The sequence below is a fragment of the Dinoponera quadriceps genome, unplaced genomic scaffold (genome assembly GCF_001313825.1).
Source record: "Dinoponera quadriceps isolate SergipeBrazil2010 unplaced genomic scaffold, ASM131382v1 scaffold1527, whole genome shotgun sequence".
In the NCBI taxonomy this organism is placed as follows: Eukaryota; Metazoa; Arthropoda; class Insecta; order Hymenoptera; family Formicidae; genus Dinoponera; species Dinoponera quadriceps.
In genome coordinates this window covers 556,272-574,238 of record NW_014555734.1, presented here as the reverse complement: position 1 = coordinate 574,238, position 17,967 = coordinate 556,272, and the positions used below count along the sequence as shown (strand labels likewise).

The window sequence follows — 17,967 nt, the reverse complement described above, 5'->3', positions numbered from 1 at the left end:
GGATCCCAGCCGACATAGAAATAAGGTTAGGCCATCCCAACGACTGGCTCCAGTCGGTTAGAAAGTAAGGTTAGGAGAATTAGGTTAATTCAACCGACTGATAGCGACGACAGCGCTGTCGAGGAGGGAATCCCCCCGCGCACACATTACTATACGGCACCTCTGGGGAGACTTGGCCGGTCCAGCTTCCTAGGCCAAGAGTTTGGGCAGAACTCGAAAAACGCCCTGGCGACCGTATATGGACAGCAGGATCCGTGGAGAAGTCAACCTCTAGATGTTTTGTGCGGTTCGGACGGTTTAACATCGACTTTATCTACTTGTTTAGTGACACTCGGTCACAAGACAAGCTTCTAAAAAAATGTTTAATTTAACTCGAAGAAGAATAAAAAAGAAAGAATAGAAAAAGATGTAAAATGACGAGATGTAAAAATGCAGTTATTGGTTTGTTCTTTTTAATAGCACTGTTGAACTGATGTAATAAGTTTGAGTGAGACAAAAATATACTTGTCTTATTCTAACTTATTGATCCAGTTCAGCAGGGCACCTAAAAAGAACAGACCAAATGCTAACGCTAATTGGGTAATTGAGACGATTTGATTGGCTGACGCAAGTTACGTTACATGGGGAGGCAGCCTTAGTCATGCGTCTTCGTTGCTCGGCTTTTGTTTGCCATAAAAACAAGATCTTACGAATTTAAAATAAGGCGAAGATAGGAGACGGTTCTTTACCAGACGAACGTTTACCGGCGTTTTCAAGTGGGATCTTGGCAGCTGCGTATATCAGAAGTAACAGGATTTGGAGCTGTCAAAGAACTGTGTGATTCAATATGGCTTGGGTACCTTTAGAATCAAATCCAGAGGTGAGCGATTTCCCAGCTAAGTCGCAATACGTGTATTATTCGATCATCGATTGAATCATGGTCTCTGTTTTAGGTTATGACGAAGGTGAGCGGGCAACTTTTAATCAATCAATCTTGTCTCAATGACGCCAACAGCGCTATGTATACTATGGTTTATTAATTATTAATTAACGATATGTTTTTTACGAAAAGGAGAAGAAATATCCGCGCAAATTTTTTCGTCGTACCTTCTGGATACGAAAAGGTTCAATGTCTTTGATATATATTTTTGTAGTTCCTCCACAAGTTGGGCGTTCCAAAGAAATGGTCGATCATAGATGTATACGGTTTAGATCCGGAATTATTGGCGATCATCCCTAAACCAGTCTTGTCTGTTATTTTGCTTTATCCTGTCACTATAAAGGTATATGTATATACATTTATGTATATTTTATACTATCAAATACTAAAGGTATCCTATCAGATACTAAACTCATTAAATACTATAATCAACATTCATCTTTTATTCTCAGAATGAAAAGACTGAAGAAGAGGAGGAATCAGCTAAAGATAAAAGTGACACCCCGGATATTGTTTATCATATGAAGCAATATGTCTCGAATGCTTGTGGAACAATTGCATTAGTTCATAGTGTAGCTAATAATTTGGATGTGTAAGTATTTATGTTTGTGTGTAATAATAAATTCTGATGAGCAATATATCTACGGTCTTTTCTATATTGATAGACAATGTGTATAATTATTCTTATTTTTTTATCAATATCAGTTTACAGTTAGAGGACGGTTTTCTCAAGACATTTTTGGATGAGACCAAAGGACTACCATCTTCTGAACGTGGAGAACGTTTAATAAATGCACAAGGCATCATTGATACTCACATGGAGTCTGCCCAAGAAGGACAAACTGAGGTAGTTTCATACCTCATAATCAAGATTTATTTAAATCATGATTTGAAAATTATGTACATATATTTCTTTTTCCTATGTAGGCACCTGGTGAAGATATGGAAGTATACCACCATTTCATTGCATTTGTACATAAGGATGGCTCCCTGTATGAACTAGGTATATGCGTTAAATACATATTGTTTTATGCAAAGGCATGATTAAGTATTACTATGGGAAACTTGTGATTTTTAGACGGTCGAAAACCTATCCCTATCAATCACGGTTCGACCTCATTGGAAACGCTGCTGGAGGATGCCGCTCGTGTCTGCAAGGATTACATGGCGCGTGATCCCGAGGAAGTGCGTTTTACGGTGGTCGCGCTCGCTGCCACAGAATAGACGACGCTCTTGTCCCGAGTGCATTTGCCTCTAAAGCTAACTTAAGTTCGATTAATTTATTTCGTATATGGACCTCATACATTTTGCGCTTCGGCAACGCATTTATTTCGTTCAATTGTAGCTTTTCTATGCAATATGTGGCATATTGAGAGAGATTGATGTTTAGAAATGATAAAAAATGAAAGAATATTCAAAAGAAGCTTACACGCGCAGTTATTCATTGCAGAAGTTTGTTTTTATTTAACGAATCCTACGACTTACCAGATCCTCAATCTGTCGCATAGATTTTACAGCTTTAGAGCTTAATAGAGCCGAAAATATAAACGGCAATTTGGCGACGAACTCAATGCAGATTGCCATTAATTGCAGTTGCATTAACCTCGAATATCGTTGGCAGAATTTTCAGACGTGATATACGACAACGAATTGGCGACAAAACCGAATAGATCAGCCTTGTTGACATCGTCGAATATGGCATGCGTACGCCCGTATCCAAATTCGTCGTTCTTTTGCCGACAATACTCGAAGTAGACGATTTACGAAACCTGCTCTAGAGGAGCTCGTCTGTGCGGGGATATTTTCGAACACTGAAAGAGGCAGGAAAAATAGAAAACTGAGTGACGCGAGATGCTGTCGAGAGACAACAAACTACAGAATATGCATTGATTAAAGTCCTCGTGCTTTACATAACCAGACGAGCGCGTGCCAGAGCGAGTTTTAGTCTGCGCGCGAGTCTGAATCGACGATAAATCGATATCAGGTTTGATACGCATTGTTACTCCCCTCACAAAAATATTCCAACGTTTTTCTTCCAACTTCTCATGTCATGTAGCCCATTTTGACCCATTTTAACCCGTTCTTCGTATCATTTTTATGTTCACTTAATGCACTCTTAGAGACGCGCAGTCTGTTAAGCAAAGGAATATGATGAGTACACGCTAGTATGCATGAGTTTTTGAGCAGATCGACCGTTTTAAATACTCATTCTCCAACCGATGAATGACGGCGTGTTAATACGTTCTTCTTATATTTAGCTTCGTTTCAATATGTTAAAGTGTCGTCCATTTACTCGTGCTATTTCAAGATGTACAATGTGAATGTTTGTGTTAAACAAGTAATTTGTACTCGTAGCTAGTGATGTGATATTACTGACATAATACTGGTATCGACATTTTTTTTTCAATATCGGCTAGTTTTGCATCGATATTCTCTCGATATTTCGATATTGTTTTTTTTTTATTTTTTACTCAGTTGATTTTCTAGATATTATGTATTTTTGCTTCATGAAAATTAGTGTAACATGCAATTTACGTTTTAAACCTATCTTCTTTCATGATTTCTATTACGTTAAGTTTGCAGTTATTTATTGATTGCTGAAATGAAATAAAATAATCCGGACATTTTTATAAGTATGCGGAGTCAATCACGAATGTCATTCTATGCGTATATTGTTTTATTTCCATATATACTGACATAAACTGACGCTTCTGATGTCATCAAATAAGGACAGTCATAGCGAGAACAGAGGGTCTTAAGGCTCTGGAATAGTCGCTGTGACTGTCCTCGTTTAATAACGTCAGAAGTGAGAGAACATATTCCATGATTTTTTGTGTTATATTTTCAAATAAAAAGTTGTATCTACAAAATGATATTTTTGATCGATTCAGCAAACTTGTAAAATTGGACAAACACTTTTCTTTTATTCGAACAATCAATGAATAATCGTAAAAATAATATTAACAAAATCATAAGAAAAAAGGTTCAAAAAGAAGGTTCTATGTCAAGTTGATTTTACGACTATTTATTGATTGTTCGAGTAAAAGAAAAGTGTTCGTCCAATTTTACAAATACTCATAATAATACGTTAATATCATTTTGATATATTCGTAATCCGCTATAATTATTCATTATTCATTGGAAAATGCCCCTTTCCGATGTCAAAACAGGGTCATACTCTCTCAACCGAACGCACGCTTTCATTACTTTAACAGTTTACGCGGGCTAAAAACAATGAAATATATCTTTAAGGATCGGTAATATTCGTTTTTGACGATGAGTACTTCATTTATAGGGTGTATAGGACAAAACGAATTTTGTATCTTGAAGAAACATTCGCTTGTCAATATTCAGTCTCTAATCAAAAGACTGCGAAGGTGAAACGATAATAAATGTATCAGTACGATTTAATTGTTTTTAAATAAATTTATTATATGTTTTCTTTCTCTTCGGGATGTGATTCAACCAGCTTTTTTGTTGCCGTACGAGAGCATAATTGTGTAAGTGTTCGTTATGTGTACATATGTAGGCACACGATGTATATAACGAACACGTGGCGGCATGTATTGTCAGAAACCGCAAAACGCGCTGGTTACTGACCAGCCAGCACGATCGTTCAGCTATTTTGGATCCTTTTCCGAGATTACGCATCTTGGCATGACTCTCCAAATATTACGGCTTTAAAATATAAAATAAAATAAAATTCCAGAGCAGAAGTTCATGAAGTTGGTTGTTTACTGTGCATGGAGCGTTACGTAATGCCGTCTCGTTTCAAAGCATTACACGGAACGTTATCCCTAATAAATCGGTACCGAGTTTTCTAGCTTCTGGATCACTCCCATTGTTTTTAAACGTTTGCTAACGGTTGATTTATCAACATTTAGTGTTTCCGACAACTCTTTAAGCGTCTGATATGAATCTTCTTCCAACAATGCCTCCAGTTCTCCATCTTCAAACTTTTTCGGCTGACCAGGGCGCTCTTTGTCATTCATGTCAAAATCGTTGTCTTTGAATCGTCTCAACCAATCTCTGCAAAATGTTTTAGATAGAGCATACTCCCCATAAGCCTCCACTAGCAAACGATGATTTTCAGCAGCAGATTTCTTGAGATGGAAACAAAAAAGTAATGCTTCCCATAAATCTTTTTTGTTTGCTAAACAAAACGAATTCCTTATCCAAATTGGACGAACAAAACCCGACATCTTGAATGCAACAAAAAATTGTATTCTTTGCATTACAATCTTATGTCACACATTGATTATTAAAGCCTATTGACAGTACTTTCATATATATCGTATATTTTCATATATATCAACTGTCACTTTCGGTCATGTTGAAATAGCACAACTACTGTCCTCTATTAGTCAACAGCGAGAATTAATTCAAACACCTAATAGAATTCCAGGGGCATCTAACATGATGTGAATTGGTTATTACAAGAGTACGCAATGACATATAAGAGCTCGCTGTCATGTCTGGAGATATTATAAGATCATTGAAAGCAATAATTCAGATATGATATATGCTTGCTTTCAATAATATAGAATGCCAAAAATTGATTATTGCAATAATATGTAATGACATATAAAAGCTTACTGTCATATATGGAAATATTATAAGACTATTTAAAATAGAAGTAGTAATTCAGATATGAAATCTGCTTGCTTTCAATAATATTCATTACCATATCATTTTGTTTAACGTGAACTATTTATTATAACAATGTATTATGTCACAAAAGACCTCGCTGTGATATATAATATATTTGTAAAATCACAGCGATGTATAATATATGTGCTATGATATATAACGTATTTGTGAAATCACAGCAAAAATATTTATTTACCTAGTTTAAAATTAATCCGTGATGAAGATAAAAACAAAGTCTGCATGTGGTACTTATTTTAATGCAAGTACCATCGTAAATCAATTTTATTTAACACTACGTAAGAAGACAAAATATTGCACAATAATATATTCATTAATTATACAACATACATATATGGACAGAGTAACGGAATAATAATCATTGCAATAAAATAATAGTTGTCACTGTATAGAGATATAAGTAAATTTCCAATAGATATTGAAACGTTGGATGAGCTTGCTAAATTAAATTATAACGTGTTGTATCACTTGGGACACGGCTCCGTGTCATTTACGACACTCCGGTAATTCTCCCAGACGTTCCACACATTGAAACAGACAGTTCCCCCACCTCGTATGTACTGGGTGTCCTACAAAACAAAACAAAAGCGTAAACACAATTGACCGCAATTACGTTGATCGAATGTTTGATACGAATGATGATTGTACGCAACAGTTATATCATTTCCAAGATACCGTACTATTTCGCGCGGCGGTCGAAGATTACCGAAACTATCGAAATATATCGCTCTGTTGTCTCTTTTCGCATAGGCAACCCAGTGTGTACCCGGATTAATCGCATGATCAAGATTCACAATTACACTTTCACATCGACGCGCTCGCGACGGTAATGCGTCACGCATAAATACACCGCGGAAAAACGGAATGCGCATACGACGTGCTGCACGATCTAATTGTTCACTTGTCGCATCGGACAATGATACATTAAGCGTGATTAACGTTTTATTCCATGAAATTTTTTTTTTCCAACGCATCCGCTACCGCGTTTATATGGCGCCAAATAACGACCTTCCATCGCACGATTATGACGTTGTAATTCTTCCAACTGACGAAGAGCGGCTTTTCGCTCGTTTACGACTTTTGCTACACCAGCGGCACCACCGATCATTGAACCGAGCGCACCGAGTATCGGTAATAAAGGTAACAAGCCGCCGCGTTTCGCTATCGGAAGTATTCTCTTTTTCGTATTTTTCCTCTTCCTTTTCATCTCATGATTGCCCATACAACAGCTGCGACAATCTTTTCGTCGTTTTAAACGGAGGAATAAGTATTCGATACGAGCAGCGCGCGCGCGCGCGTGCGGCAATCGTTGAGTCTGCCACTTTTGCGAATGAACAATATCGTGATCACGATACACACACACCGCATCCAATGGAGATTCTTATCTTGCTCACCATGCGCGCGTCAGATAATTGGCATGCCTTTTCGTTTTTTCCGTACCGTTCCACAAACGTTAGTTACATTTCTATGTAAAAGGATAATAAGTGCTGGATTTACATACCAATTTACTACGTATAATGTATGGCCTTTGCCTAAATAAGGTTTCAATAATTCCATGACTATATTTCCTGATTTTCCGATAAATTCATTTTCGCAGCTTACAGCAGTCAATGATCCATTATAAATAATGAAATCTTGCACAAATCCAGATGGGGTATCACACAAAATAAACGATTTGATCCCAAATCTGTTTCTTTTGGAAGGAATGTACTGTTTGAACGATAGTCTTCTTTTATAAAGGAGTGAACTTTCGTCAATACATAGATTTTCAAAAGGATGAAATGCCTTCTGAAAACTTTGTCGGAACTTATCGCAAATTTCTCTTATTTTAAATAAATTGTCAAAATCTGCGGTTATATTGTTCGTATTAAAATGTAAGATTTTTAACAAATATAAAAATTGATCCCTACTCATGACTTCTTCAAAAATGCTGCTCTTCAAAAATTTATCGTTAGACCAGTATTCAGAATATGATAGTTTTTTTATTTTGCGACATTAATAATGATCCTTCTGGTCTCTGACCTGCATCGCCGGCATACAGGTACGTTTGGAACTCGCGATTGCGAGTGCGGTTGTTGCGTTCTCTTCCAAGACATAACATATTCATGCCCCACGCTTAATCGATATTCTTCACTTTTCTTAAGATGTTGCTAACTTTATAGTTATTATAGAAAAAAAGGATAATTTGTCCGTGCATCTTCAAACTTAAAATCAAATAAAATAATTGGCGATCAATTATTCATATGACTTCCGCGCGAAAATTCATACATGGCACTAGAGACCATGCATTGCTTGCTAAACCTTATGGAATTGGTTTTTTTTTTTTAATAAGAGTGCGAACTGTATATAATTTCTGCGTTTTAAAAAAAGAAATATCTTATATATAATTAAAAAATTTTACGTATTTTATCATTATTATAAGCTACCCTTTCCTTGATCCTTCTTTAAAGTAAAACTTCTTGAACTTCTTGAAAAAGTTATAGCAATAAATAAATACGAAAAAATAGTCGAGTGACAATGTGAGAAATATTTAAAAAAAGATATAGTATAATGGCGGGGAAATGCTTTCGTGCTACCTATTGGGACAGACGGTTGTGACGTCACTGGCGTATAGTGAGAGATGGAGATAGAGCGCTAATAGTACATACCTATTTTTTTATCACGATTGACGATATATATATTTCTAAAGATTACAAGTACAATTATTAAAGATTATGCTACAATTATAAGTATAATAACAATTTAAAGAGATATAACTGACACAAAATTCTAAAAGACAAACTCACCGCGCGGTTGATATCGCCGATGCAAGTCCAAGTCTGATTAGTTTTATTCTCGACAGCTACTGCCCATTTAGAGTGATCATGGCTACTTTTGAAACCGATGTGAAATTCACTCAAACTGATGGATAAAATGTTGTACACTCTGCAGAAAAGTGAAGAAAGTTAAGAGAGTTAAAGATTAAGCAAGTGAAAGTTAAAGTTAAGAGAAATTAAATTTAAAATCATATTATAATAATGTAAAAAAATATCATCTATCTTTTAATAACAGATTTATGATATGGAAAAATGTTGATCATCTGGATAATCATAAACTTTTGAAATACCTAAATATTAGATGTACAAATTAATTCGGTGCTATTTTTTATGAAATTAAAAGTTTACTTACAAAAAGTCAAGTACAAGTTTAATACCGGTGACTCGTGACCGGTCACGAGTTAACTCGTGTCTTCCTGCTCAAACGTTGCTGACCGGCCACGAGTAAACTCGTGATCGATGCAAGATACAATTGCGCGATCGAAACAAGATACATTCCTGTTGTGTAGCATTTCACGTAGGTGATTGCTACACCGTTTATCATACCAAAAAGAAATATTAAAAGTTAAATATTAAATAAAATTTATTGAAGTTTATTTATATTATTTCATTTCCACATCCAATTACGAAATAATAGCCGATGACATGAGATAAATTCTAAGTAAATTTGCCGGTCAACAATGTGTCAAAAAAGTACTAGGAATTTTGGTTTAAAATTGCTTTTTAAATAAAAATGTTATGATAATTATTAAAAACAATTTTTTTAATAATACCTGAAATGCATCCTATTTTACAATTTTTAAAAAACTCGTAAAAATTTATTTTCAAGTAAAAAACGTAATGATAATTATTAAAAAACATAACTTTTTTTTCAATAATACCTAAAATGCACTTTCAAATCACCATAGGACGGGGAAAAAATTTAAATTTGAACCAGAGTTACAAAACATTAAATGTAAAGGCACCGAATTAATTTGCACACCTAATATGTTGTTATAAGAGTATTTAATATAAATGAAGGAAGAAAACGTGACATTACTTTGTACCTGCGCAGTCCGATGGCAGTCTACCTCGACCGTTTAACCATGTTTCGGTGAATAAATCAGAGTTTAAAGTTGGCGCAACAAAATCATCGTACAACTCTGCAAAACAACATAAAACGTTATTTTTGAAGTAGTCAAATTTACCAAAGCATTTTGCGCAACGTCTACTATAAATTTTATCGGTTGCTTTGTATATATACAGTGCATTACAAAAGTGCCGGAACTGAATGTTTCCGGATGCACTAATGGCGTCATTTATGTTTCACTTCAGTAGAACTAGTTAATATAAAGCTTTATGAGTCTTCTACATTTTTTGCGCCGCCATCCAGTAAGCAGTTTATGTAGAATGCACGTTTCAAGTTTTAAGTTTCAAGTTTTAAGATGGTATGCGCCGAAAAGTTATCTTCTAACCGTTCTTATAATATATTTTTCACTATTATATCGCATGTATAATACTGCAATCTTTTCTTGACTTTGACGTTTTCACATTAATGCATGAGCATGTCTCATATCTTCAAGATGTGATTCTATCCATATTTCTGGCAAAGTGTGGATTTCCTCTTTGCTACGTTTTACATTGGAAAATGCTGCTTGTTTCATTTATCTACTGTGGTTTTCACTGAGAGTTTGTTTACATTATAATTGTAAGAGGATACCGATTCCACGTCACATTCGACAAGAAATGACTGTTGAAATTGGTCGTAATTATTTTCACATAAAATACACATACACTGAGAAAAATTGCTTTGTTTTAAATATAAAGAGACAATTTGTTTTGTAACAATAGTTTACATTGCAAGAAGTTGTAAATTCCAATTGTTTCGAGCAACTGCTTGATAATTTGTTTTATTACATAGAATAGGGTCTATTTGATATATTATTTTATATCTATCTTATATATTATTAATTAGACTAGGCATGCTCGCGTCACTGATTGACAGGTAAAGTAGCGCATTCATTTATTCGGAAACCTTATCGAGGAGGAATATACAGTATATGAGTAGTACATTGTTGAATAAACATCGTACTGTTCATCAATTCTGCAAACAACATATATTTCGAACGAATACACTGTTACGTCCTGGAAGAGGACGAACGCAACAAAATGCGCTTACTCGCGCATTCACGAGTCCTAAACGTATTGGTAGGTCTGCAGATCAGGTCAAGGTAGGTGGTCCTTTATTTAGGTCAAAGAACTTAATCTCTTTACCTGAGATAGGACTATATGGTAGAGATCACTCTCCTCAGTAACCTTTCGAAGGTTTTACCCGTCGCTCACTGTCCATTAAAAAGATATTAACAAAAGAACGGAAATACATTACATGCATCCACCCACATCGACCCGTGCGTAAAAGTCTTTCCGCTGGACCACTAATTAGAAATTCTGTTTATAAACGGGCAGGCTCCGATAGTTTGCATAAGTGATTGGCTAATTTAATATAAAATTTTCTAATTGATGGTCCAGCGGAAAAACTTACGCACCGATGTCGATGTGGGTGGATGCGTGTAACGTATTTACATTTTTTGTTAATATCTTTTTAATGGACAGTGGGTGACGGGTAAAACCTTCGGAAGGTTACTCGGGAGGGTGATCTTTACTATATATGTCAAGGTCATATACTATATGAAGCATTTATATACATAGGATAAGTCTAATTCGTACTTTTTCTAAACTTCTTTCGTTAATAACTTTTTAATGCACAATGAGCGACGCATAAAACTTTTTGATTACTCAGGACCATTTTCTTGACATATGTGAAGGTCAAGGTCATTGGAGCTGCATTTCTTCTATAATGTATAATTACTACATATAAAAGACTTTTTATAACCCTTACCAAATATATATGAAACTACCCTTGAAAAACGTCTAGATCCTTTAAAAAATTCTTAAAAATATCCTTTTTTAGTCCTTACCGTAGCATTTCCCTTTAATGCGAATGAAATAAAATTTGGGTGATAAGTGATATATAGAAATATTTTTCTTTATAGAAATAATTAAAATTACAAAAATTATGTCAAAATTACCTTTTTGCCATTTATCGCTTTTAGCGAACGACCAGAATTGTACGGAACCAGATGATCTTAATAGTACTTGATTAGCGAAGGGTGGATGTTTGATCCTTTTCTGTCTGGCAGCGTCTGCGAGTGTCGGAAATAATCTGTCGTATTCGTCGGGAATATTTTTTTTGAACACTGTTACTTGATTGTATATTAGCTGTTCACCAATCAGATCAAATTGATCGGAGTCCATGGAGATGCACAGAAAACTCTGTCCGTAATTCTTACCGGATGATGGATAATCATACTCGGATCTATTTCCCGGAGTAGAAGCCGAATCCTCGTCCACTTTTTCCTAAGAATGTTTTAAGGGATCAGTAACAGTTCAAAAAAATCGAATTTTTTTCATTTGCACTTTTCATAATATTAAATAATTTTAAAAATATGAAATATTTTAATAAAATTCCTGAAAAGTACTGTGATATGAAACTTTGAAATACACAGTATACGGCATGGAAATATGATTGTCGTTGCACGCGTCCCATAAACGGATTCAATGTAAATATTCTTACGATCGGCTTAAGTTTTGAAAAGTAAGAATAGTAAACTCAGAAGCAAATGGAGTGCACACTTAGAACAGTAATGAAAGTTACAATTCCATTGTTTGGATGTTTTGCTTCTAAACATAACATATATATTGAAGTTTAAAAATAATCAAAATAGCTGCGTAAATGACAGCTGCCATTTGTAACGATGAATACCATTCCGTCTTACAATGTTCCACATAATGGGAATAACAATCGGCTGTAATGTTAGACATTCACTAACAACAAAGATAAGCAATAGTCGTGAACCTGCGCATATCCCGAGTTATTAAAAAAACAAGAAAACTGGAATTAACTACTCAAAATGAATTATATGAAGAAGCTGAGGATTTAATGTATAGAGAAAAAATTGCAATTCAACATAAATTGCAAAATTTTAATGTTATATCTCAATCTATTCAATACATTTAATTGCAGCTATATAACTTCAAATGTGACAATAACTTTACATTGATATTATAATTTCGTACTGAACAATGTAATTGCAATATAGCACATGTATATGTAGTAATAAAGAAATATGTATGTAATAGTTACGTTAAGGGAATATAACTGTTACGTACATATTTCTATATTACTACGTGTACATGTGCTATAATGCAGTTACATTGTAGAGTACGAAATTATAAATCAACGAAAAATACATTTGAAGTTTTATAGCTGCCATTAAATGTAACGCAATTAACACATATAAAGTAATATCTGTAAAATAGATCTAGAATTTTCCTTATTTTTAAAAATTCATTATATTCATCGAAAATAATATTATATTAATATATAATATTAAATATAATGTGTTGCAAGAAAAATCTAGTATTGATGTTAACAGCTATGAAATATTTAAAACTTTTGCATACATACTTTTATTGTATTTTCTCCACAGTTGGGTGTAGGCGGATAATTTGGGACACTATGTATTAGCCAAAAACCCAACCGCTTGTTCGCTACTATGACGCCCTTCGCGTGGCCGTATTTTGTATTGATTGGTCTATCAGGCGGATGGTCATTATATAATGTCCAGAAAATATTCGCTGCTTTAGACTGCAAATATATAATCGTGTAAATAACTCACTTAAATCTTGAAAAACATCGATTGAACACTTTATAATACCGTATTCCTCAAAAAGGAGACTTTCCAAAGTAGATAAATTAGAAAACTTTTCATATATTTTCTAATAAACAATTTATAAGAGTTTAATTAATTCAAACTAACAAACTATCGATAGATTTACGTAGATAATACAATATAAATGTATATAAGAGATTTAAAAATTAAATTTTCCTTTATTCCTTTGCAAAGATAAAACAATCGTCAGAAAATTTAATTTTGACGGAGCTAACTTACTCGATAAGTGAAGAGAAAATAAATAAAACATATTTGTTAATAATATACAGGGTGTCTCATTTTAAAAGACTCATTGAAATATCTTTTTAGAAAAGTGTTTTAGAGAAAAACGTTTTAAACAAAAGTTGATCTTCAAATGATCTTGAAAAAGGACATCCATGACAAAGGCAAGGTCATCATTATCGGATGTCTTCTTCTGAATCCTACAAGTTTTGTTTAAAATGTTTTATTCTAAAACGCCTTTTTAAAAAGATATTTCAATTGGTCTTTTAAAATGGGACACTCTGTTATATATTTTGTTATCCTTACTTCGTTATACAAAGGTGCTAATGTATTTCCTGGAATAGAATTCTTTGCACTAATTTTTTTTAAAGATAACTGCCAACCTTTATCAACGGTGTTGCTAGTCATATATAGATAAGATAATCCATATCTAATTACAGGATTGCTGCTTTCAGGCATTTTCGGTAATTTATAGAGTACATACCTGAAATTACATAATAATGAGGATAATCATAATAATTATGATATTTTAAATGTCAATAATAATAATCTCAGATAATACTCCAAAGTAAAAATGACGAAAAGATGTTTTTTTAGTAGTCGTCTTTATAACTACCGTAGACTGGGGTTACTTTATAACAAGTGGGGTAACTTTAGGACAATCACTTTTTTGAATGGATTTAAAGTCAATGCCACTGTCATTTCAATGATATATAAACAATTGTCATAAATTCTAATGCTCTTACTGTGCTACCACGTAGTGTCAAGGCCCAGAAGCTTTGTTCGTTTTCCCGCATTTTAAGCAGACATTTTTAGTTAGGATGTGCTTTGTTTGATCACCACATTCTCCAGAAACTATCATTCGTTGAGAAAACTCTACAGTTTCTATTGAAAACAAAGGTAAATATTTTGAAATAAATTATCATTATCTATTATAATCCAGTGTTTGATAATATTTAAAAATAATTATTTGGTTATAAAAAATACTTTATTGAAAAATGTTATATATAAGGGGCAACTTTGGGACTGTCCCAGAGTTACCCTAAATGTTATTGTTCAGCTAAAAAGTCTATTTTTTTTTCTTTTAGGTTTATGATACAATAGGACGGATTTACAAACGTACCCTTGGGACGAGGGCGTATAAAAATTATACAGAGGAAACGAGCATCCTTTCACTCCTCTGAAATCAATCGATAGATTACAACACGACTTAAAACATTTATCTGAGGGAACGTTTGTTTCAATAAATTATGAAGGTGTTCTTTATCCAGGACTGATAATAAAACAGAAAAAGGTTGGATACTCAATAAAGTCTATGGAGAAAAGTGGTTGTAATTGGAAATGGCCAAATAAGGACGACATCCTGGACTATACAGTAGAAGATGTAGTGCAAGTAATTGAGTCACCCAAAAAGATAGGTTGCCGGGATATTTATTGTGTAAAAGAACTAGTAAATTAATGTATCCTGAACATTATGTACAATTTGGTTTAATTTTCTTCACCGCTAATATTTTTATTTTTTTTTGTAAAAATTTTTACATTACATATTATTTTTTTTTTGAAAACTGCGTTAAGTTATTGATTATTTTTGATAAATAAAGACTTGTGATAGTCTAACATAGTGACAATCCCACTTTTATACTGTAAAACAACGAGAAAACAATTTGTCCTAAAGTTACCCCTTCAGTAGGGTTAGATCTGAATACGCCGGATGTGGCAAAATTTCCGAGCCCAACGAATCAAGCGTGTCCTTGGTTGCTTTCGCCGTACATGGTTTCACGTTATGTGCAGTAGAATGACTAAACTCGTTGCCCGCAAAAGTTACTTTTTATACACGCTAGAAGACATAAGCACCTTTCTTTAATGCATCACAAATCATTTTCTTTGCCTCGGATGTGTTTCTTTTTAACTGAAATGCGAAGAATAAACTGTGTCTGATGTGTTCCCAAGCAGCATGTAAACGTTAAAAATGGAATTGTAACAGAGCAGCATAATTGTGATACTGCGACATTTTTGCTACGTAAGATATATATTAAAAGTTCCAAAACGTATGTTCTTCGAACGTTCCCACTTTGTTTGAATATAACCAAACCAAGTGAACGTAAAGCGAACGTTCCTCGAACGTTTAGGTGCTGCTTGGGTTGTCAGACGCTATCGTGTTTATTGCGCTCACGGTGAATCGTTTGAGGATATGCTAGCTATATATTTCGATTTTATGGTTTATTGTTGATACTATACAGCCCTAAAGTTGGCGGCAAAAACTTTTCGCTTAAATAAGTGTTACAATTGATTTAATATTATGGCCGAGAATTAATTTGTACACCTAATAATAAACCTTAGCAACGAGGAAATAACAGCTGAAAAGGGAGAATCCGATATGAATTATCGTCAAGAGCAGACGTATTAATTTTGGCGATTATTCAAAGAGCAAACGATTATATATCCAGTAAGTGAACAACGCTCGATCACATGTACAAACAATGCTGCTCAAATTACAATAGCTGGGACTTGTAGTAAACTCTTTGTCACTCATTATATTCACCAGACCTTGCACTAACTACCATTCGTTTCTTCTAGGCATTGAATCACTTCTTCTTTCAAGGAAAACCGTTCAATTCTCAACAAGCTGTGGAAAACGCCTTTCACTGCATGTGATTTCATTGTCATTCTTCATGCTACTGCATAAACAAGCACTGTCAAGATAGCAAAACTGTGTCAATAGTTTAGGTGCATCATCATCAATGGCGCTACAGCCCAAACTTAGGCCTAGCCTTACCTCTCTCTCTTTCTCACGTATGTATGTGGTGCGCACGCAGTTATACAAATACGGCACACCTACAGTTTAAACGCTGGGGTTCTGAACGGCAAATTTTTGGAGAAAGGTTTTCCTGGCATAAATACTCTTTGGTGGTTTGCCAGGCACCGAAGAGGAGCTACGAGCGTATGAAAAATTTTCTCTGGTTCTGTCGGAAATCGAACCGGGACCTCTATAGCATGGTAGACCGGTGCGTTATCTACCATGCCACGCTTGCCTCTCATAGTTTATGTACATACTTTAATTAATTATACTGCTTTCTGTTTGAGATATATGATATAATGAACCGAATTTTTAATTCGAAATCGCACGTTTCATGTTTAATAATCTAATAAATGCATGTCATACATTTCTGCAAAAAAAGTTTTCCAATCTTAAATAAATGGCACAGAAATAATACCGATAGAAATTTGTTAATAAGAAGGGGGCAATTTCGATACCTGACATTGTACAACCTACCATAGAACAACAATAGAATGTTTTAGATATTATGTTTTTGGGAACATTTCAATTTGTACTGATGTAGTCTGCATTCATTCGTATCCATAAACCAGTACTTATTATTATAACATAAAAATTCTTTTTTAATCTTTATATGGCCTTAACTCGTCAACTGAGCATTTTAGGCACTACACTAACATTTTATATGTATTGATATATTTTATACGGCTATATATAGCCAGTCCACTTTTCTGAAACTTCTTATATATTTATTTTTATAATTGAGTGAATTATGAAATTCTACAATAAAAGATATCAGTAACACTCACCAATCTACGGGTTGATTCTTCTCATCCTTACATTGAAGGGCTACAGCATTTGCTGCATTGTATCCAAACAATAAAATGTACAGCAACAAAAACATTGTTGTTAAGTGCTGATCAGTTTGAAACTGGGAAAAATTTGTGGTGATCAAGAGCATCGAATATTGATTCACCGGACTTGATATCGACCTGCCGGATGCAACTGACAAATATTTATTATAATGGATATTAATTAAATTGCAAAAATAAACATTTCTTATATTCAAACCATTCGATCGATTATGCCACGAATTATAATACAAAAGCTATTGGAGATATGTCGATAAAACGGTTCTGCTGTTTTTTCCAGTTCATATGTCGATAAAACAGTTCTGTTGTTTTTTCCAGTTCATTTAATTCAGTGTATTTGTTTTTTATAGTAACTATCACAGTAACAACACAGCTGAGTAGAGCACGGCGTTGCACATGAATTTCACAATGATGCACGAAATAAATGCGTACAACCAAGGAATTACATTAACATAACTCTTATATATCTATTTGCAGTTTATTCCATAATCGGTAATATTAATATAATAAGTCCAGATAAGCAGTTGTTACCATATACATACCATTATTGCCATATACAAGACAAAGACGAGCAACCAGCCGCGATGCAGAGCGAATGTACTAAGATTATGAAGATCATTGATTGACGTCGCATGACTCATTCTCTTTGTATACTAGGTGTCACATATGCCTTAACATGTTCCGTATTGGATCGATTTTCAGTGATTTTCTGTTCGTGTCGCATGAGTCGCGTGTATTCCATATTGTCGAGTGTAATAATTTTAATTATAATATATTTCAGGATATGTATAAGCCATCCGTTTTACATTCTTCAAACATTCATTGGATATCCATGAAATATCCGTTTATGAAATTGGTAGACATGCTAAACTCCCTGACATGTCTACAGGATATCCAATGGACGTCCAATGGACGTGTAAAA

At 34.2% G+C, this 17,967-nt stretch overlaps 2 protein-coding genes across 11 annotated transcripts; one reads left to right on the top strand and one right to left on the bottom strand.

Moving 5' to 3' along the window:
* Nucleotides 1-680: 680 nt before the first annotated feature.
* LOC106745293 (ubiquitin carboxyl-terminal hydrolase isozyme L3) lies at nt 681-4,360 on the top strand. Its single transcript, XM_014620778.1, has 7 exons — nt 681-859; nt 933-944; nt 1,134-1,262; nt 1,372-1,511; nt 1,625-1,766; nt 1,847-1,922; nt 1,998-4,360. Exons 1-7 carry the CDS (start codon nt 827-829, stop codon nt 2,141-2,143), a joined length of 678 nt encoding a protein of 225 aa, XP_014476264.1. The 5' UTR covers nt 681-826; the 3' UTR covers nt 2,144-4,360.
* A 1,508-nt stretch (nt 4,361-5,868) lies between these two features.
* On the bottom strand, nt 5,869-17,671 carry LOC106745292 (plancitoxin-1). Of its 10 annotated transcripts, none has more exons than XM_014620768.1 (12): nt 17,588-17,671; nt 16,983-17,178; nt 16,672-16,913; nt 16,174-16,564; nt 15,945-16,090; nt 14,521-14,577; nt 13,704-13,881; nt 12,911-13,090; nt 11,472-11,799; nt 9,443-9,545; nt 8,374-8,512; nt 5,869-6,156 (listed from the first exon to the last, which is right to left on the bottom strand). In XM_014620768.1, exons 5-12 carry the CDS (start codon nt 15,959-15,961, stop codon nt 6,052-6,054), a joined length of 1,107 nt encoding a protein of 368 aa, XP_014476254.1. In that variant the 5' UTR covers nt 15,962-16,090; nt 16,174-16,564; nt 16,672-16,913; nt 16,983-17,178; nt 17,588-17,671; the 3' UTR covers nt 5,869-6,051. The 10 variants fall into 10 exon arrangements, with proteins under 10 accessions (XP_014476254.1, XP_014476258.1, XP_014476260.1 ...); XM_014620772.1 differs by having other exon boundaries at nt 15,945-16,075; XM_014620774.1 differs by having other exon boundaries at nt 15,945-16,072.
* Between the last annotated feature and the right edge of the window lie 296 nt (nt 17,672-17,967).